Source organism: Scomber japonicus, chromosome 20, assembly GCF_027409825.1.
Source record: "Scomber japonicus isolate fScoJap1 chromosome 20, fScoJap1.pri, whole genome shotgun sequence".
In the NCBI taxonomy this organism is placed as follows: Eukaryota; Metazoa; Chordata; class Actinopteri; order Scombriformes; family Scombridae; genus Scomber; species Scomber japonicus.
The window spans coordinates 8,132,938-8,154,663 of NC_070597.1; the positions used below are offsets into that span (position 1 = coordinate 8,132,938).

The 21,726-nt window shown below is 39.8% G+C and overlaps 1 protein-coding gene across 1 annotated transcript in view; it reads left to right on the forward strand.

Annotated features, from left to right (window-relative positions):
• The first annotated feature begins 4,750 nt into the window (after positions 1 to 4,750).
• Positions 4,751 to 21,726, forward strand: part of tanc2b (tetratricopeptide repeat, ankyrin repeat and coiled-coil containing 2b) — a 106,300-nt gene continuing 89,324 nt past the window's right edge. Inside the window, exon 1 of the mRNA XM_053341984.1 lies at positions 4,751 to 4,817. Within this exon, the coding sequence (XP_053197959.1) occupies positions 4,751 to 4,817 (67 nt within the window). The remainder of the gene's footprint in view (positions 4,818 to 21,726) is intronic.

Here is a 21,726-nt window from a genome sequence, read left to right on the forward strand (position 1 = left end):
CCTTTATTTAGTCCTTTCATCTGCATTGGGGAAAGCTGACTTGAAGCTACAGTATGTACTGTACTTACTGAGTCATGACTTTTAAGACTGTGATTTACTATGATAATCACAGAATGCCTTCTGGCCTATAGGCTAACCAGACCAGACATAATTAGCTGCTCTCTGCTCATATTTTATGCTGAGGTGAAGTTGCGGTGAGTTGCATGGATATTGCGTAGATGCCCCGGCACAACCTTGGCTGTATCTCAGGAGATGAGCATGCATGCCAATGGATCTGACCCGATGCCATCTTACATACTCTTACCACTGTCTACATCTTGTCATGGGAGGCCGCATGATTCATACCAATGAATGAGGTTTCAGACAGAGAGGAGGACTTGCATAGTTCCACATGATAAAAGTCCCTCATTACTGGAGTGTTTATATTTTATATGGAACAATATCTTCTCAAGGCGATGTCTTGTTTTATCCTATCAACAGTCTACAATCCAAATATATCCACAAGAGAAGCAGCAACAAGCAAATCCTTTTAAAAGTGACAATAATTATTATTTAGTCATCAAAATGTTCTGTTGATGAACTAATTGACTAATCATTGCAGCTCTACTTCTCAATGGTAGAACATTTGGAAAGATTAAAATTGTTATTGTAGGGGAAGTATACTTAAATATTTATAGATGGTGACTAACGGTGTCAAATCTGCTTCTAACGAATAAAGTTGGCTTGTAAAAAAAAAAAAAAAAAAAAAAATCTGAACTTTTCCCGTCAGCCAACAACAGGATATAGCCATTCATGGCATGTGTCACTGTTCAGACACCTTGAACTCGCACCGCAGCCTTTGATGTGACTAATGCTTTTCATCTATCCGCCCCGGTAGGTGTTAAGGATCACTTGTGTCAATGTATCATAAAGCAGCCGTAATGATTGCTGTGATTAAGCTGGCTTTTAACTCGTTTCTTTCTCACATTTGAGGATGACTGGAGTGCCAAGATCGACATTGGAAATCAGACAGTTGATATAGCAAAAAAAAAAAAGTGAGGAAAATAAAGAAGGGCATAGGTATGACATAAGACGATGAAAGGACAAACCCTATGATTTCCAATTACAAGCAATTATTTATACTAGTATTATACAATTACTGCCATACTTACACCAATAAAAGTGAAATTACATCAGAAAATGACCCTTTTGCATTAACAGGATGATATTTGAACAGGAAACCTTTGTTAATATGAGGGAAGTGGCCATGCTTTGTTACATGGTTATACATTTTTTTACCCTTCATCCCACATGCAATTTAGCACACATAATAATGGGGTGGACTAAATTAGAGAAATTATATATCTTTTGGGGGTATATTTGCCTGTAGCATTAGTTAATTCACTGCCCCAGTTCAGTAGCCATGACAATTGTATCAGATTCTGATAATACATTTATAATAGACAACCCTGTAGGATGCTCTTTATACCATACTGTTGGGATACCGTAGGGCTCTTTCTACTCCAGCAGATAATAGTTGCATCAGGATCTGGGCCACACATTACACAGAAATATGTCAGGCTTTCCTCGAAGACCCAGTGATTCATGTCAGGGCTCATTTTTTATTTAAAGGAACCTGTCAAAATGGCTGGGTGACACTGCACTGCCTGTCGTCGGAGTTAAAAAATATTCATATTTATCGTCAGTGATCCCTTTAAATGAGAGCGGTTGAGAAATGTTTCAACTGGTTTCATAAGCAGTGGAATTATTAGCTCCTGTGATAGTAACTGAAGTTGTAGATCTGAGCTTACATTAAAAATAGAGCACTAAAAAAAAAAATGTCATAACTCTCATTTGCACTGGCCTTAATCTGACAGTGGTATTGGCTTGGGAGAGGAGTTGCTTTCAGATTTGTTATTAGATGTATGTTTATGTCCCAAAATCATGATCCTTAGCTACTGTTCACTCACTGATATCCTGCAGACAACTCTCTGACTAGCCAACCAGTAGCAAAAATAATATTAATCATGATAAAAAGGATAGTTACAGTGGACAGTGTCAGATAACTTTATATTAACATTCTTCTGCTACACATTCTCCTCTCTAAATTGTCATAAAAATAATCAATTCATCTGCTTTTTAGGCTGTGTTGTGGTCAGAATAGCAATGTCGAGATAAGACTTCACAACCTGGCTTCCTGTCTCAACAGCATCATTTTTGCAAAAAAATAAGAGCTGCACATTATGGAGGGAAATCAAAGTAGTCATTGATGGATAAATGTCATCGCCTCCACAAATGAACAGCACAGCTGGGGTCATCTCCAGAGAGCATCTGAAGTGATTTGAAGCTGGGTCTTGTCTCATTTTTGCAGCTGCAGTGGCTCACCTCAATTTTTCTTCTGGTATATTTGTTGTTGTTCAAATTGACTTCTCTTTCTGTTCTCTCTTTTTTTCTTCCAACTGGAGCCAAACTCCAAATTGGCAACTGCCAGGACTGCACTCAGTTTTCAGCCTGGTTGAGACTTATTGTATACAGCTTTGTTATACAGAGGCTAGCCAGACAGAACCAGATGAAACCAAACATGTCTTTAAAAAAGTATTTCCTAGGTTTGGAGGTTTTCGAGGTGTTAGTGAAGTTAAAGGTTCAATTCAACTCAAAAATAAGGATAATCTGCTCGTACAGTTGAGTTTCTGCTTAAATCATTAAGCCTGATTTAGTGGAGACGGAGCATTCATCTGAAAATCTGAAGAAAAATGGCTAATTTATTAATCAGTGAAGCCAAATACAGGTGTTGTACGTATGGCTCAGTGTCACCTCACTTTTATATGTGTTGCGTCATTGTCATTTCTATTTCCCCCGTGTCCCTCAGTGTTATTATATTATGATCCTGGAAGCCTTACAGACCCCCTCTAAAGGTTCAGGAGTGGGTGGGGGGGATAATGAAAAACTGGGGAGGTGGCTTTTTGAGAGCTTTTCCATGTCCGCCTCTTTGAGGTTTTTTTTTTTTTTTTATTGTTATTGTTTGGGTCCCAAGCTGACTCCTCAGCTGGAGCTTGTCTGTGAGGCTTTGCTGAGTCACTCCCAACTAATGGAGAACATCTGCTGCCTTCTGATGCTTTTTACTACCAGGAATCACAGCAGAGATATGTCTGCCTGTACAGGAGGGGAAGTTTGGAGGATTGGGCAGATGGAGTGGTGGAATTAATGGGATAGAGCAAGCTACAGTCAAAAAATGAAGACAATCTTATGGTTTAAAGTGTTCTTATCTGTTATCATTGTAACCCCTTTTTTGTGCTGAAAATCAAACCTCCACTGACTATAATCTTTCAATACAGAATATCCTTTGTATTATGTGTACCAAACCTCCATCCAACATGCTCTTCAAACTCTAATGCTGACCTAGACTTCATAAAGGCAAAGCAAAGTTTTGCCTTGCTACTGTATGTGTGCGAATTTAATGTTGATATTTCTGGCATGTTTTTATTTATCACATGTAGCCATTGTATCATTAGAGATAGCCATAGCTAGCAAGGTATGCCCCAACCGTGTGTGTTTGTGTTTCCTTGCTGACCTCTGCTCCAACTCCAGGTCTTTCTGTTATTTTTCTCCAAACCAATGTTTTCCTCTTGTCTCTGTACAGTCAGAAAAAAAGGTGCACCAGGTTTTGCAAATTTCTACTTTTTTGAGTCTTACCTCAGTTTGTGCCACCTACACCTACAACAGTCCAAGTCTGTTTGGCCATTTCATCTGAAGACACGATTATGCATCAGTTGGAATATAAAACCATTCAGGAGCTCTCACAGGACTGCAAATGTTTTTTTAATGCTAGTAGTTGTGAAATATTTTGTTATATTTTGTTCTTTGTGCATTAATATCTGTGTCTGAGCTTTTTTTATTTGTTACCCTTCCACATCATAGCTGCAAATAGCCAGAATCGCTCTATGAATTTGATTCAACTGGGTTTTTTGTTTTCTTATTCTTATTCTTCTTTTTTCATAATCCAGAATACATTGTGATGGACAGATAAGCCACCCATTTAATATCTTTATGTTATTAATAAGGAATGCGGTGGTTGTGTCTCAGCAGGTAGAGCAGATCATCTGTTAATTGAAAGGTTGGAGGTTCAATCCCTGGCTCTGACTGTCTACATGCCAAAATATCTTTGAGCAAGACACTGGACCCCTTTACTTCTCCCTGGTAAAAGTGCCTTGCACATTAGCTTGCTGCCGTTGGTATCAGTGTGTGAGAATGGGTTAATGAGAGGTGAATGTAAACCAACAAAAAAATTCCCACAAAAGTAGTTGCATCTTACTTTCCACTTTCCAATGATGTGGTCACCTTGACAACACTGTGTACAAAAACACTTGAATGCAGGAGATTCTTTTATGATGGGATGTAGTAGTAAAAGCACTGGCGCTTCCTTTTATTCTGCCCTAATAATAAGGAAGCCTTTGATCTTGTACTGTGATAACCTAGATACGATTATATACAGGACATGGATGGGATTTCCCTCATTTAGGTGTTTGCTGATAACTTCCATTCATTTCTTTTGAAGGTTACGTTTCCTTTTCACTTTTAAGAGTCTGTCTTTTGTTATGTTGCTCTAATCTCCTCGATAATGCTTTTAACCAATTAATTCCATCAACAATGTCAGATCTAAGAGCAGACAGTTGGTCAGACTGCAAGTGCTTTCAGAAAATATTAATATGTATTGTCTTCTCTTTTCCCAACAGATTTCTCTGTAGTCTAGTCCAGGGCATCTGCTGCAGTCATGTTTAGGAACAGCTTGAAGATGCTGCTGACGGGGGGGAAGGCCAACCGCAAGAGTCGCAGCAGTGGTGAGTCTGTCTTCTCATGCCAGCCTCAGACAATGACGCATCTGCCTGTCAGCACACAGAAGGTGTTCACTAGTTCAGTGGGTATATTTTAGGAAGCAGAAACACACAGCTTGGATGATAAAAAAACATGTTTTGGCTCTCAGAGACTAATCTATGACTGCTAAAGATCTCTCAGAACCTGTTTAACTGCTTAAAATAGATCCAGGCAAACTCATCAATTCGGCTGTTTGAATAGCTGCACCTCCTGTAGTGAGAACACCAGTGTTTCACTGGTACTTTTAGCATGCTTTGGTCATGCAATTCCTATTATCCACTCACAGCAGGGTGTTCCTCAGCCATCCTAGATTGTGAGGCCTCTCTTGTCACTACGGCCACAACGTGACAGTTTCAACCTCCTTCAAACCTCTCTCACACCATTTCAGTGGCTCTGTAGCACCTGCTTCACCATTTTTTGTCACTGGAGGGTTGCTTTACTCTTTTCCTGCCTTCTGCCATCTTATAGATAGCAGCTGTCTAACTTGCCTTTGTTGTGGTATCAGCGCTGTGATGAACTTATGGTATTAATCTACTTGTTATGAAAACTCAGCACATCCTACAGCTGTTTCCCCATAAGAGAACCACTTTTTTTGCAGTTTGGGTGAACCTCAAACCTCTAACACTTCAGGATTTCATAGTGAAGCCATGCATTGTTTTCTAATTGCATCATACATTGTCATTATGGTTACTAACAGCATGGCACGGTGCAGATATTTGTGCCTTTGTGCATGGCAAACTGTTGCACATTTCAGCACAGGTCAGATAAAAAAAACATTTAAAGACAGTAGTCATGTTATTCTGACGTCCTCCGGTAAAACCACATGGAACCTTTTGTTCCTACACACGTATTACCGTCACTCAAGCATTATAAAGCTCTCACTTAGAGGAACAGGGCCTTTGATGTGGTCGATAATCCCAACCACAAGCAATGCTTAAGAAAGCCTGGACCGTTCATTTTGAAACGGCACAGTCGCTCTTATTTTAATCTAATAAATTTCAGGTTATTGCCAGGGCAGTATAACAACCTCCACTCTTTTAACTGTCTCTCCAGGACAGGGTCTTTATTACAGTGGGAAAATGTGCCTTCTAAGGGCTTTCGTCCAGCTACCTACTCGATTTACGCAGATGAATTAATTTCGTAAAGCTTGAAATATCCTTCTGTGTGTTCAGTCATGGCACACCCTCTTCTCTTGACTTCTCTGCTTTAAAAGACATATAAAAAGCCAACGTTAGAAACACTTTCATAATGGCTTAGGAGGCTTTTTTTGCAGTTTGATACAATTAATTTGACCAAATAGGCCACAAAATGTATTTTTTTAACCCTTCATTTGTGTTTATAAGGTGTCTAGTAGCATTGATAAGCCTCACTTTTCCCCATATTCAGTTTTTGAGTGTTATATTGCTCCTTTAATTATGCCTTGTCGTCAACAGGCCCTGTTTTGTTTCAGCACAAACCCCCCCTCCCCTCATTGTGCTTTTGACTTTCAGGCATATTATCCATCTTGTTTTACTTAAACTCTTTTGTCCTCATGGATCACAGGTCATCTGAATGCTCTTGTTATCTGTCAGCTACTGGTTATTACAAGAATGCTCATGAATCAGCTGAATAAAACACATTGTGATAAAGCTTTTGATTTTTACTGTTACAGTCCACTAACTGCTTATTACAACTGTCAGTGAAATCACCATTTTGTCACAACATTACCATATTTTTAGGCAAAATATGAAAAAAAAAGATTAAATTACTTTGCTTTTTCACTCAGGCAGCTCCAAACCATTTAATTTTGGTGGGAAATAATAAAAACTAAACTGTGAGAAACTGACTGAAAGTAATTTAAGCTGTATATATATATATATTCAGTATTGCTTCTGTCAGCTCATTCACTTAATGTGTATTGTTATGGCTTTTACTGCAAGGCTTTAAGGCTGGAGTGAACCTGCTGCTGACAAACCGACCTCCCTATCTGCCTTCAGTGTGTTTGTGTATGAAGTGGAGAGTAGACCAAGCAATAGCGCATGACTGTAGTATCCTCCAGTGTTTTCATATCTGTTTCTGTCACTTTGCAAGGAATCCATTCCTCCCAGCACATGAGTGCCGCTCTTACAATCTGTCTCCTCCACTGAAACATCTGTATCCTGCAGTTTCCCGCCGTTGTAGGACATACGTATGTACGTGCTTGAATAGGCGGACACACGCACATACACACATACTGCCACTGTTTTCAAGCTTTATACTAAATTAAATTAAATTATACTTATTGAAATCCAAGAAATATACACACACGCATACAATTAGCTGCTCCATTCCTTCCAAGGACATTGGAAGGACTGTCTCTAGCACCCCTGACTTATCAGCTCCTGACAGACAGGGTGCGCTAGAAAGCCACGTCCCACTGCTGCTACTGGAGGAGCACCAGGCTCAAAGAGAGGACAAATCTGCTCCTCTGTGTGGCTGCTGAAATTGGTCTGTGGTTCAAATGTGAGATGATGAGATAAGGTGATCGTCCTCCGTGTTTGATGCGGTTACAAGGGAGTTTCTGGCTTCAGGAACGCTGGAGCTCCAAAGGGGAATAGACCCACTAATCTGCAGACGGCAGATGAGGCTGCTGCTTCTTGATCTGAGCTTTGAGAAAACGTGTGAGCCCCAAGTTACTAAGCTGATGAATGGCATTTTTAAAATTGAATAACACAGATAAGCTGCTGTGATTGCAACGATGCGGAATTGTATATATCTCTATCGGGACACACTCGGGGAAAAGGGTGTTATCTCCAGGGGAACTACATTGTGTTGCCTGTTTTAGCCCATGACAGTATCATTAATAGTTGAACGCTGTAACTTCCTGCCATTCTTCTGGAATGGCCCAACCACACTGCGATTAATCAGACGTCATTCAAGATCTGAAGGGGATGTTGATTTGAGAAGGTGTATAATCGCACACCCAGAGATTCAGTCTTTTTACACAAAAGGAACGAATGTCTTGCAGCAGCACTATTATAGATATCAGATACGCTTTAGATTTACTATAGACATACCATAGAGACCTTTGGTAAAGACATAGATCAGACTTCAACCAGTGTATGTATGTAAGCCTTCTTTGTGACAGAGCGGCCCATTGTTGCTGTTGCCTGCGGCAGTTTCATGTTCAACTATACCCGTCTGGAAAGCCAAAATGTGAATGAAATGGAAAATGTCCCCTCTTGGTTTCGGATATTGTGCCCTAGCTGCCTTATAAAGCAAAAACAGAGGGAATGTGGCAGTGTTTACTTCATTTTTGTGGTGTCATGGGTACATTTGGACTCCGCCATCTCTGTCTCGCTCTTGTCAGAAGGGGTGGAGAAGTGGAATCTAGACTTGAAACAAAGTCAACAGCCTGACAGTGCAATTATAGTTTATGGCATTGGCTGATTGGAAAATGAGAAATAAGGTTGAAAGGTTGGAGTGTCTGGACAAGGAGCTGTTGTCTGACTAATTACCACTGGGAGAGATGGACTTGGAGCATGGCAGTTGAGCACACGAGATGTGGTTGACGCACATGTGCACACACTCACATCGGGAGTTGAAATTAATTTGGATTAACTAGATTTAGCTCAGTGGTTGAAAGTATTTTTACAGTTATGACTTGACTGTTATTTTTAAACATTTAATAGGATACTGAGACACCACACCCATGTTCTGTCCAATGAGACTCATTAAATCTATGTATGATCTGTTTGATTTATGCATACTAATAGCTGGCAAACAAACTTGTGAGTCAGTGTTGTGCTGTTCATGCACTGATATTTGTGAGATTGATGGTTGTACAACTCATTTGAATAATTCAGAATTGTTCTCCATAGACTGAGGAGGACTCTCTTGTCAAATGTTCTTGTTCTGCCCTTCTTCTAACCCTAACTCTTCTTAGATTGAAGATTGCAGCTACGTTAAGTTTACAGCAGAGTAAAAGTAATGGATATACAAACCTCTCATCATTTTCTTTTCATATTAAATGTAGAAAGTCGTTATTATACACCAGAATGCAGCGCTTTCATTGCATCTCACAGCAAGTGAAGAAGCCACTTCGTTCTCCTTCAGTCAGACGTAGAACGTTCCAGTAACTCGACAAGTCTGAAGGCAGCAGGTGCTTGACAGAAATCAAATTGGTCCCCCTAATCACAGCACTCTAATTGATGGCTCATTTTCCACAGTGGTGGAGAAATCTAATTAGAGATCATCAGATCAGCAAACATGCTTTGAGCTCTAAGGCACGAGGAGTGACACAACAGTCAGGCCTAATGCAGTGAAAACGTAATTACTGTCAGTCTTAAACTGCAGATGAGCCCACCTGCACTTGGCAATTGTAGTATAGTCAAATAACAGTTTATGGATGCATCTAATGCTTATTTTAACTATTGATTGATCTATCAATTATTTTATCAATTAATTGATTAGTCTTCCTTTCTATAAAATGCCAGAAAATGGTCAAAAATGTAAATCAGTGTTTCCCAGAGAACCACAGTGATGTTTTCAGATGTCCACAACCTGAAGATATTTAGTTTAAAGAAGAAGAAGAAACCAGAAAAGATTAAAGAAACCAGAAAATATTCATATTTGAGAAGCTGAACCAGAGAACAGAGTTGGTGATTAATTTAACAACAGATCTATGGTCTATATGGATAATCAACTAATCATTGCCTTTACTTTAAAAAAAGTATGGATCAGATTTCTGTCCCTGTTCACTTGCCATGTTTGATGGTTGATCAAACAAAGAGTTAACTTCCCGGATGCATTGTAACATTTTAAAAACTAAATTGCTCTATTCTCATGACTTACAGGAGATTTAAATGATTCTTTGGGTTTGTCTGCCACCCACACCAGAAAATGGAAAATCAAGCATAACAAGATTTTGTTCTTACATTATGGACACAGGACGCCAAAGTGGTCCACTATCACAGCCATTATGATGCTGCAGTTTTACACACTCCTATGATTTAAACAAAGTATTCCTCAACTCACATATTACAAACATATAATTACTGTATTCCAAAGATTTTAACGGTTAAAAGGGTAAATGCTATGTATTTTGTTGATCTTTTGCTACACTTAAAACTGTTAAAAGTTGATATCTTGTGATGAAACTTGAAGGTATGGACTACTGAAAAGGAAATCATGGCATTTCAGTTTATTTAAAGCCAAACATACCATTGCTATGTTTTTGAAATATCCTGTTAAAGGAGAAACTATTAAGAACCATGATTAAACCCTCTGTAGACTCACTGTTGGAGTTGATGCAAAACTCAAATAGTTCTATAAAGATGTTGTTAGTGGATGATTTGTGTTTATTCTCATGTTTACTTTAGTCTATCATATTTTTATGGGTACTTTTTAGTTCGGATTTTATCTGTTGGGTAGTTTTGTATTTTAAAATCTAATAAATGAAATGGAAAAAATGTAAATGTAGATGTTCCCAATTTACATATATATTGCTTCTTACATGCAAAGCAAGGTATGGAATATCCAGTGAACATTAGTGACTGCACTGACTGCATAGAAATGAATCATTCCACCTAGTATAATATTATCAGATAGATGTAAGAGGCTACAGGAGGAGCAGCAGCAGCAGCTTAACATGAGCTGATTCTGGCTGATCTCCACAGAGCGACAGATTGGCACCTACTGCTCCACAGAATGTCCCCTTCCTTCCTGTATTAATGAACCGAGGGGGCGAAAAAAATGAATGGAGTGATTTCAGTGGTCCCAGGTCATGTGGGAACACTGTACTCCTGCAGAGAGATATCATATTAAGCCCTTCAGTTGATCAAAGATGGGACAAAGCTTGGGTCAATGGAAAGAGATTATTTTTCTTTCTTGTTTGGTTTTAATCTTTCTGACATTGTGGGGAATGGATGCCTTATTTGTATTCTTCTGAGATTTGTGTCTTTCTGTGGCCATTTTCGAGTGTAGCCTCATATTTGAACTTCTTTTCAACTCACGCTGTGCATTAGTAACCCTCTCTATGTCTTAATTCTCTTTTTAAATGTGAACATTAAGAAGCTGTGTCAACACAGACGGTAACCGGCAAAGCAGACAATGAATCGGCAAATCAATATGGTGCACAGTTGCTGAGAGGAGATTTGACCTTTGGTTACTAAGGACAACAGTCTGATGTCTACAACCTCTTCAAGCTTCAGCGCAACATGTCATTTAGCTTTCCATCTTCAGCTATTGACATTTATTTCTGAGGTGCCTTTATGTAGCGGTGACTGAGCACCTCTGCAGTACCAGATACCGCCCGCCACACTAATATTTCTGTATCAAGGATCTGCACCAACAATGTGAAGCCTTCTCATTTAGAGTATAATCAGTCTTCTTTATCAGAGCTTGCAATATAAAGTGTCATAAAGTGCTCTTCACTTGGTCCCTTTGCCCTCAAGATTGTCTTGGATATGTTCCTCTATTCTACAGAAAGCTTATGATTTATAATACCTCTTAAAAAACTCTGTATGATCTGTGTTTGGTTTCCTTTGCTTGTCAAGACGGGCGATGAAGGGCCCTCAGTCAGAAGACCTCGTCACCCTGCCATCTGTGGCCTCATCAGTCTTCTCCCAAAACCACAGAGAACAGGAGAAGCTGCTTCTCTATTAGGGTCAGACACAATATAACCGGTGTCGATCAGGTGGGCAACACGGTCCCCAAAGCTGCCAGCATCATCAACAGGCACTTGGTAACCATGGCAACAAAGCTGTAGCGAAACGAAAGTGTGCTGAAGGTCAAAGACAATCCAGACGGACTGTTGAGAGGGCCGGGAGGCCGAGAGACGATGTGCCCGAAGTGTCAGCTTTGGCACTCTCGTATCTTGTGGAGTGTGGGAGGCACTTATGGGCCCATCGTTATGGTTCAGTGGCACCTCTTGATGCACATACTGCCCTTGTCATGGCCACCCATGTGCCTCTTCTGAATGACCTCCTTTAAGTCCTTAAAGCTCGGGATAGTGACAGCCTGAAACCTCTTCTAGGATCCTTTGCTTTGAAAGTCACGGTTTGGGAAGGGTGGTAGAAATCAATACCATGATATGAAGGAGTTACACTAAATCCACTTTTTTGAGTTAGTAACTCATGTGTGCAGTCGCTCACTTGTACTACAAATTGATTCCGGTTTCCATGCCCCCAAAATATAGTAAAAGTCAATATTACATTCAACCTACAAAAACAGAAGTTAACTGTTTTTTTTAATTCATCCTGAAGCCACAAACATTGGAATTCAGTGTATTACATATTGTATTGTTCTGATATTGTGTGTCATGATGTGGCAAATGTGTGCAAAAGCAGCACTTAAAGAACTAGTCAACAAAGTGACAGAGCACTAACTACTAAAGCAAGTCACTTATCAAGAAAAAAAAAAGCTTAACGTTGGATGTTTCCAGCTTTTCAAACGTGAACATTTGTGAGTTTTGTCTGGTTTCATTTCTCATATCATTGTAGAAAATCATATATTATATTGTTGTGAAATATGTTGAATGTCTTCAAGTTGATCAGACAAAACAAGACATTTAAAGCCATCAACAATTTGTGACATAGACTGAATCATTAATTGATTAATTGTCAAAAATAATTGAGTAAATGAGACAATATAGGAAAAACTAATATATATGTACTGTATGCAAAAGCCAATATAAAATAATAAAATTGATGTGTGATGCATTGACCATAAATGTATACTCTAATTAAAATGTACATAAAATCTATCTTTTTGTAAAACTGTAATCAATTTACATCATCCCACGGAAACCTGATAATATTGAATTAGAGTCTTACTGTATACTTTGTGTGACACTTTGAAGAAAGCTTTAAAGACATCACACAGTTATTGGCTGAATAAAAACCACAATACTCTCAAGTGCATTCTTTGCTGTAATAGCAGCTACTCACTGCTGCCAATGGCACTCAACTGCACATTGTTCCTTTTCTATCGCCATCGTCGCAATAATCACAGTGAAGCACATCCTCTTATGGCTTTTTGCTACAGTACACTCTGATGTGTGAAAGATGGCGTGAATCATGTCTCGGTGTGTCGAGTCACCCCGTCTGCCTTTTGATATTCGGCAGTTCTGGGTTTGATTGCCATTATTCATCTGTATTGAAGGCCCGATGCCTAAAAATCAGCACAATACATGTTGTTCTTGCAGTGTTCTGAGTAATTTCACTCGCCGTGTAAAAGTACAGTGACATTTAAGTGGAGACCAGTGAAAGAGTCCGTAGCTGTGTCTCTCTCATGCAGCTCTTTTGTAAGGGGAACCGTGTATTCCTTTTTCGAACAGTAGGGAGTGGGCAGCATGATGCGTGGGTAAAGAACGTTCGTCTAACCTCTCCTCCGCTTTCTGATCACAACGTCAATAGTGGGAACTCTCGCTTTTTCGTTCACTCCATCTTTCCGCTTTCCTGTTATCCCTCTATGGCCTTTTCCTCCTTCACATTTCCTCATAGCAGGTGTCCGTATGGTCTCTCGCAACGGTTCTGGGCAGAAAATTGTACAGAAAATTGGACTTTGATGGTGTATTGTAATGTGAGAGCAACTGTTGCATCTTCCCGTCTGATACTTTATCCCGGATCTGTGTCAAATCTCTACTCTTATGTCCCCTGTTGACAAGTTGATTAAAGGGCTGTGTTCATGAAGTGTGACTGATATTTAGCAGTTGGTGTTACTGTGACCTAGATATGGTGTCCTTTTTTTAAGGTGGCAAGTGAGCTGGGATATTGCTGACAGCATTTTATGGTCATGGAAAGTGATAGGCCTTGAACATGTGATGACTGGTGAGAGGTTTCATGTATGTATTTGCTGCTTTCTGACCAGCTGGGCATGTCTCTGTAAATTATAGTGAAAAGTATCTTATTAGTGGTGGAACAACAGCAACTTCAAAATGTTTGGGGACATAAAAACTGGGTGAAAATCAATTTAAACATCCCTTTTTAAAAAAAACCCAATATCTTTTAGTGAAAATTGGTACCAGACACACTACATCTGTTTTCTTGATCTTTTCATGTAATGTCACCATGTGCACTTGAGGGCAGTGTTCAAGGTTCAAGGTTAATTTTAATGTCTTACTAGGGGGGATTTGTTTTGCAGCCAGAGTTCACATAAACACAGAATACAAAGAGACAACAGCGACAACACATCAACGCAACACAGAGCTAGAGAGGGGACATGGCAATTCATACCAAGTGCTAACGTGTAAGGGAAGTGCAAGGAATGCAGCCCGTGTGCTATTTCCCATTAAGCATATTAATAGTACTAAGAATGAAAGACACATGAAATCTTTTAGTCGTGCCCCCTGAAAATGACATCCTAAGGGCAATAGCTTAAACTCCCTCTGGCAGTCCAGTATAGCATTAGCCGCTCCCAAGGACCTATCTGTTATAAATTACCAAAAGCTCAGCCTGACTCCTCTCTGAAATATCTCTGGCTATTTTAACAAGTTTCCTCTGATTGGACACATTTAGGTTTTCAAACTAGTATGAAAAGTTAAAACAGATTGAATGAAACTTCTGTAAAAGTGAGTCCTCGAGTCAGAAAAAACAATAAATACATTTTTTTAAGTAGTTTGTTGGACCTGTTTGGATTCAGTTTGTTATCAAGAACAGTAACCAAATATTTATAGCTATTCACTACAGTAGGTCAATGCCAACACCTTTTATCACAGTTGGCAGTGAGCTTGGTGTTGACTTTCTGAAATCAATGATCACATATTTGGTTTTTGGCAAATTCAGGTGAAAAGAAGGCGAAAAAAATCATCACACCGAGCCACAAAGTCATCCACCACTGGGCCATAATCCTGTCTCCTGAAGGCAAACTTTGTGTCTATTCTTATAGCTACTGTGACATTCATTAGTGTACAAGATGTAAAGGGCAAGACAGCAAACGTGAGGGAAACTGGTGGATGAGTAGAGTTGGTAGGAGAGAGCATTGTTATCTCTCACACACAGTGACCTATCTGTTAAAAAGTCCATAATCCAACCAGTCTGGTTAGGATTGAGTTTAAAATGATAGACGAACCTCTCTGCAAGCAGGAATGGCTGGAAGGTATTATATGTTGAAGGGGAAATCAATCAATAAATCTCAATCTCAAAATGCTGGTATAGAAACTTTGACATTGTAACAACATCTTCCACACCGCTATCAAGCCGGTACGCAAATTGTAATGGATCTAGTTGTTTCCTCAACCTGCATTAAAACCTCATTCTTGGTAAGCTTCTCAAATGACTTAATAGCTAAAGAAGTCAAAGCTACTGGCCTGAAATCATTTAATGCTTTAAGGGTTTTACTTTTGGCTAAATGGACAACGGTGGAGTGTTTCCAAGGCTCTGGGACTTTCTGCATCTTAAGAGATTGTGTGAAAATATATGGAGCTATTCTGCACAAGTTTTCAGTACCTGGCCACAGATGTTGTCAGGTCCTGAGCTCTTAGTATGCCTGAAGAGGTTTGTCACTTTCTTCACATCAATATCAAAGGCTGGAGAAACTGTAGTCCCTTATCTCTTTCATCTGTGCAGTAAAATCATGATTATTGAATCTTTGATTAAAAGCCATTTAATTCGTCAGCCAGGTGTTTATGTTAATTAAAACCATCCACAGTGAAACACGTGTCGCACTTATCCTGAGATCCTGTCATTCTGTTCAAGCATTTTTCCATTTTCCGTGACAGATCCTTAATGTCTTTGGAAATCCATTGTTTGTTGTTGGGAAAAATCTTAACTTCTGTGGCAGGAATCACAGAGTCCTTGCAAAAAGAGATGTAGCAGCATGCAGCATCAGTAAATGTATCACTGTCAGAGGAGTCCTCCTGAAACACTGACCAATCTGCGCAATAGAAACCCCCCCCTGGAGGGCAAGATAACTGCCCTCAGTCCAGACCTTGACCTGCCTTATAATAGTCTTCTCCCTCCTCTTCACAGATCTGTACACAGGCAGAAGGTGCACAGATTTATGACTGGAGGAACCCAGTGCAGGCCTCTCTATTGGAGCTCTAACAGAGATGAAGAGTTTTGTTGAGATGTTGTTGGGCAGGTGACATATTGACAAAAACTTAAGATTGCTGTGACTAAAATTGCCTAATATAATATTTGGAGTATCAGGAGAGATGAATTGCAATTCCTGTGTCACTTTAAAAAATGTTGTCAGCAGCAGATTTGGTGTCAGCCTTGAGGTGAATGTAAACAACAGTAAGGAATAATTGGGGGAACTCCCTCGGGAAGTAAAACAGCCTAACCAACTCAAACAAAAGCTCTATGTCAGGAAGGCACAGCTGCTTTCTAACAGTAACAGTACTGCACCATCTGCAGTTGATACACAAGCGTAACACCCCCCCTCCCCCTTTCCCCAGTGATTCCTGTGTCACCTCACTGTCCCAATCCGGCCATAAAGCCACTTATATCCAAAGTTAAGTCCACGTCTTAGTCCGTAAGTCAAGTATCAGTGAATCACATAAGACAGACATTACAATAATCGCATAGATCAGAGGTCACCAGCCCGGACCCAGACGCCGTCCTATCCGGACCTGTATCTGATCTATTTTTTATAACTTTATTTAACAAGCAAAATCAAAAGCTTTCTGTAATGCACTTTATTTAAAAATAGCATCTTTATTTGATATAACCATAGAAATTGTATTTACCTTATTCTTTTTCTACAGTCTACGACCTAGCCAGTAGACACAGATGCTGATTGAACTACAATGCTACTTCAAGGTACTGAAAAATAACAGACATTTGATGTTCCCTTGAGGAAATGTTCACAAATTGGACCTCAGTGAATTTAAATTGAATACCCCTGGCATAGAGGGTTGACATTTTCCTGTAGCTCGTCAATCTTTGAGGCATGCCGCCTTTCATTCTTAGTTTCTTGACCTGAAGTGACTTTCCAAAGTTATTATCATTCCCAATTAATATTTTCCCGGTTTTATCCATCAAAGAGTGTATGTGATTATCCATGGACTGGTGATTCCATTGTAAACTTGTGTGTGTACTTGAATGGCGGGGAATGCTGGTAACTCCAAGCAAAGTTCACTATAATGTTCAGAGGTAGAAGGTACAAAATGAATCCTGAATTAACTGAGAAAAAAACAAAAAACAGGACCAAACTCACTTAGAAACAAACTTTAAAAAACAAACTTAAAAACAAACAAATGAAACGAGGTTCATTCATTAAACCTTGATGCACAGGAAACTAAGAGGACACCAAAGAATGAAAACCAATGCAAAGGTCTGAAAAATTAATCTTGATGTGAAAATGTATTTGGAAAATAAATAAAAGCCCCAAAGCACTCAGGAAGTACATACCTCTGCCAAGGCTCCAGTGCCCTCCAAAGTTGTTAAATGCACCTAAAACTAATGTAATTACTTGTTCCTTGGCCCATGGCCCCACTCTGCACTAGATTTCATTTAGATCTATTAAAAAGCTACAGAGATGTGCTGCTAACAAACAGAAACAAATGAGACTAAAAACATTACGTCAATGGTGAACGTAAATGTCTTTGGATTTAATACCATGTTAGCTTTTGTGGGGCTCAACCCAAAAGGCAGTACTATAAATAAGAAATAAAGTATTACCAATAAAGAATGACCAATTTTTATAAAAATACCCAATTTTATTTAATGTCAGAAAAGGATTGAAGGTGCAGTGGAGTGTGAAGCTCAGGTACTATTGTTCCATTTTTGTTCATAAACACAGAAGGACATCCTTTCCTGTTTGAATCACAGGGCAGCAGATACACTTTGACATGTAGTTGAAAAATTTCGGAGGTGTGTATCGCAGCATCTCTGCAAACGTCCATGAGCTACTGTCACCCTGAAGCCTCCTATCTGCTTCCCAACACAACAAGACAATGTCATGAATCTTCACAGTGTTTCAGTCGTGACTCTCTGATGAGTGCTGTGCATCCCGGGTTATTATTTCTTTAAGATATAAGAGCTCTTAATATGTCACTTACAGTACAATACATCGCTGTAGCTCCTATTCATATAGCATGTAGACTTATACAAATAGAATAAAATGAAAAGGTGATTTGACACAAAGTGTATAGCGGTGACTAAAGCTGCTTTCCTTCACCTCACTCTTCTACTATCACGCCACTATTGTATGATACAGTTGAAAGGAAACATATTTAATTTAACACAGCCTGTGAATGCCCACGCTTTGCTTTTCATGCTAGTGCTGCATTCAGGGCCGAGTAATAGTGTAACTTAAGGCTGAATTATTTGAGGAATGTAATATAGCGGTTTAAATTGTGATTATTATCTGTAAATTAAAAGACCCATATTCATTTAGTATACTATAGCATGAGACTTGTATTAAGTTTTAGTGAATAGGGTCAGGGTTAGAGAGAGAAAATACTAGATAGAGAAAATAATAATAAACTTCTAACTAAACTCGGCTAGCTAAGAATTGACCAATGTAGAAATGTACAAGAGAAAAGCCAGTTTTTTTACTTTTTTACTTTTTTTCTCAGAGTTGACGTTAATTAGCTACGACTGAATAAATTTGCTGGTGTTAGCGTTGTTATAGTTGCTATAGTTAGCGTTGTTACAGTTAGCGAAATCAGCGGTTGGCGGCTAAAACGTTCACCTCCCACAGCTCGTTAGCACGTTGCTAATTGTGTAAGTTATGATTTAAATATAGGCTTTGGAAATGTGCATTCTTTCAAGTAGCTATTTGAATATTTATCAGAAAAAAAAGGTTAAATGTTCACAATATTTGTACAAGTGGAAACAGGAAGAGCAGCAGTCGTCATTTGAGATAGCTGGCTTTGAAAGAGTTAAGGAATTCTGCCCTGGCTGAAAGAAGAGAGCGAGAGGGAGGATGAGGAAGAGTTACTGCTGCCAGAGAAGAGGAGGAGGAGGAGGAGGAGGAGGAGGAGGAGGAGGAGGAGAAGGAGGGAGGAAGGTGAAGAGAATGAGAGCGAGAGAGAGAGTTGCCTGTCTGCCTATGATTGTGTGTGCGTGCGTGTGTACGTACATGCGTGCCTCAGTGAGTGTATGCGTACTGACACCTGGCGCTCGCCCTCCCTTCGCTGCTCACATTGTGGAGAGCTCTCTGCCTGTCTGGGCAATTCTTTACCTCTCTCTCTTTCTCTCTCTTTCTCCCTCTCTTTCCCCTTTTATTCCCTCCCTCTATCTTTTGTCCTCTTCTCTCTGCCTATTTTTTTTTTTCTCCTGCGTTGTTTTTTCCCTCTCCGTGAACCCTACGATCTCCTCCTTTTGTTTAGGATCCCCCTTTTACTATGATGCAGGATTTTTATAGCCTGGGCTGACGAGGCACTCGACTGACAAAGGTGAGCTGGATGAATCCTAGGGGTTGGAGGGGGGGGGGTTGGAGGTGGGTTGGAGGGGGGTGTATTGAGGATGGATGGACGGATTGAACAGATGGGGTGTATAGGATGCGGGAATGTCTGGATTCAGTTTTGAATACAGGGAGTGGTGGAAACTAGCTTTGGGAAAGAGATGCTATTCATCAAGATTTAGCTGTTAATTGTTTCTCAGGATTTGTGGTCGCAAGTCTGAGCAGCTCTCTATTTCAAAGAAGCATCTGTGTGCGCTTTGTGTAGGTGTGTCAGTGTGTGTACTTTGAAAGGTGAAGGGGTTAAAGGGGTTTGATTTAAGAGCAGCGTTTGACTGTCTCTGTTGGGTTTTTTTTTTTGTTTTGTTTTTCGACCGGTGTCAGCAGCTTGTGTCAAACTCCCGGCTGATTTGTTTTTCTGTTGTGGCGGCTGTGCTTGGTGTCACCTTGACCCAGGTAGTGGGGCTTTCACAGCAATCAGTGTCTTGGCCGGCATCATGCCACACCTTAACCAAGGACTCTGTGGTGTGTGTGTGTGTATGTGTGTGTGTGTGTGTGTATGTGTGTGTTACTAGAGATACTGAAAATAAATCTAAAGTAAAGGAACTGGAGAGGCTGACAGATGCCTATTAGAAAAAGGGGGAAAAAACATGTGAGAGACAGGAAGGAAAGATGAAGTGAGTCTTAACCGTGATGCACTGTCTTCCTCATGTAATATCTGTCTGTCTTTACGCCCTCAAGTTTATTAATAACACAGTTTCCCCTACTTGCTGTTGCTGATTGGTTTCCTCAAAATGATGTCAACTCTCTCATTTTTCACCTCTTTTTTTTACCCCCCCCAATCCATCTACCTCTCTATCTGCCCATCCCTTAAAATCTCTCCACTCCTTCTCAGACATTTCTCTTCATGTCTCCACGCTCTCGTCTCACTTCCTTATTATTAATTAATGAGGCTGAACCCTAAGTCAAATTTTGTCTGTACAGAGCATCGTATCAGGCTGGCACCACATGCTTTTGGCTGTCTTTTTAAGTCTTGTTTATATACTGTAATCTTAAATCAGGTATTTCCTTATTTAAAGTCTAATTTTGTTAAAGGACACGTTGCATTTATTAGTACTTGGATCTAGTTTTTGGAGTGTTTATGATAAGATTCACAAAGTTCATTTTTGAGATTTCAAAATGTTGCAACATTTCTAAAAAGAAGTTTAAAGGTGGCAAAGGTCATGAGCAATCAGACAGGTTGATCCAAATGACTGCATTTACATATAAAAGCGAGAGTTAGCACACCTTAAATGATGCTAGTAATCCCTCTAATCTCTCTCTAACTCTTGATAGATATTAGGGGTTGAATATTAACCCTTCGTTCTCTCTTCCAAATTCATGTGTGTTTCCTGGCTATAAATAAAACCTGTCTGATTGTTTGAGTGCTCGATCTCAGACTCATCTCATCTCGTTATCTAGCTAGATGACTGTTTTAACAATCGCCTCGCTCATTAAATACTTTGCAGTCTGATGTAGCACCACTGCTTGCTTCTTGTAAAAGCTTATAAAGCCTGGTTGTATATTTAATAAAGGTTGAATCATTTTATGTTATTTCATGCAAGGTGCAGTAGGGAACCTATAAAGCTACTAGAAACCCTGCAGAGGTATAATTTTAATAACATACTGTGTTTTAGTTACTTTTGTTGTTATTATGGTTGGCATGAATGTGGGTAATACTGAAGACTGGGTGTTTTTGGAAAAAAAGGTTTGAAGGTGTTGAACAAGTGCTGTTTTGGGACCGAAAACCTTATTAGTGTTGTACTGAAATATTTCCCACGATGCCAAGGCTGCTCACTAGTCATCTACCTCCTCTGTCACTCTTCCATTTCTCTCCCCCTCACTCTGTCATCACTTCACTTACTGTAACTCTCTTCCTTCTTCCTTGCACACTCGGTTACTCTCTCACCCACCCACTCGGATATTTCTGGAGAACAAAAGGAGAGAGAGAGAGAGAGAGAAGAGAGAGGGAGATAAAACAGTAAAGCAGGGAAAGGCTTAATGTACCAGCCCCTGCGTAGGCTAATGAGTCTTCACCGCTCCATCCCCTCTCTTCCTCCCATTCTCCTTCTCTCTCTCTCTCTCTCTCTCTCTCTCTCTCTCTCTCTCTCTCTCTCTCTCTCTCTCTCTCTCTCTCTCTCTCTCTCTCTCTCTCTCTCTCTCTCTCTCTCTCTCTCTCTCTCTCTCTCTCTCTCTCTCTCTGTCTCTGTCTCTTTTTCTCCCCAAGTCCCACCGTCTCCATTTATCCACATCGTCTCCGAACCAAACTTGTCCACCTTACTCCTTTCAGGTTCTCCCATTAAAACTCATTTCCCTCTTCATCTTTGTCTTCTTCCATTCATCATCGCTGCTTCTGTTCTTACTCCTCCATCTCTTTTCATCTCTTTTCATCAATCCATGCCCCTCCAACACTGTCATCACAGTTTCTTTTTTACATCTGTATCTCCTCTTTTTTAATTCCTTCTGGAGCAGTTATTTCCTCACTCCCACTCATCTTTCCTTTTTTTGTCAAGTCCCACTCATTCTACC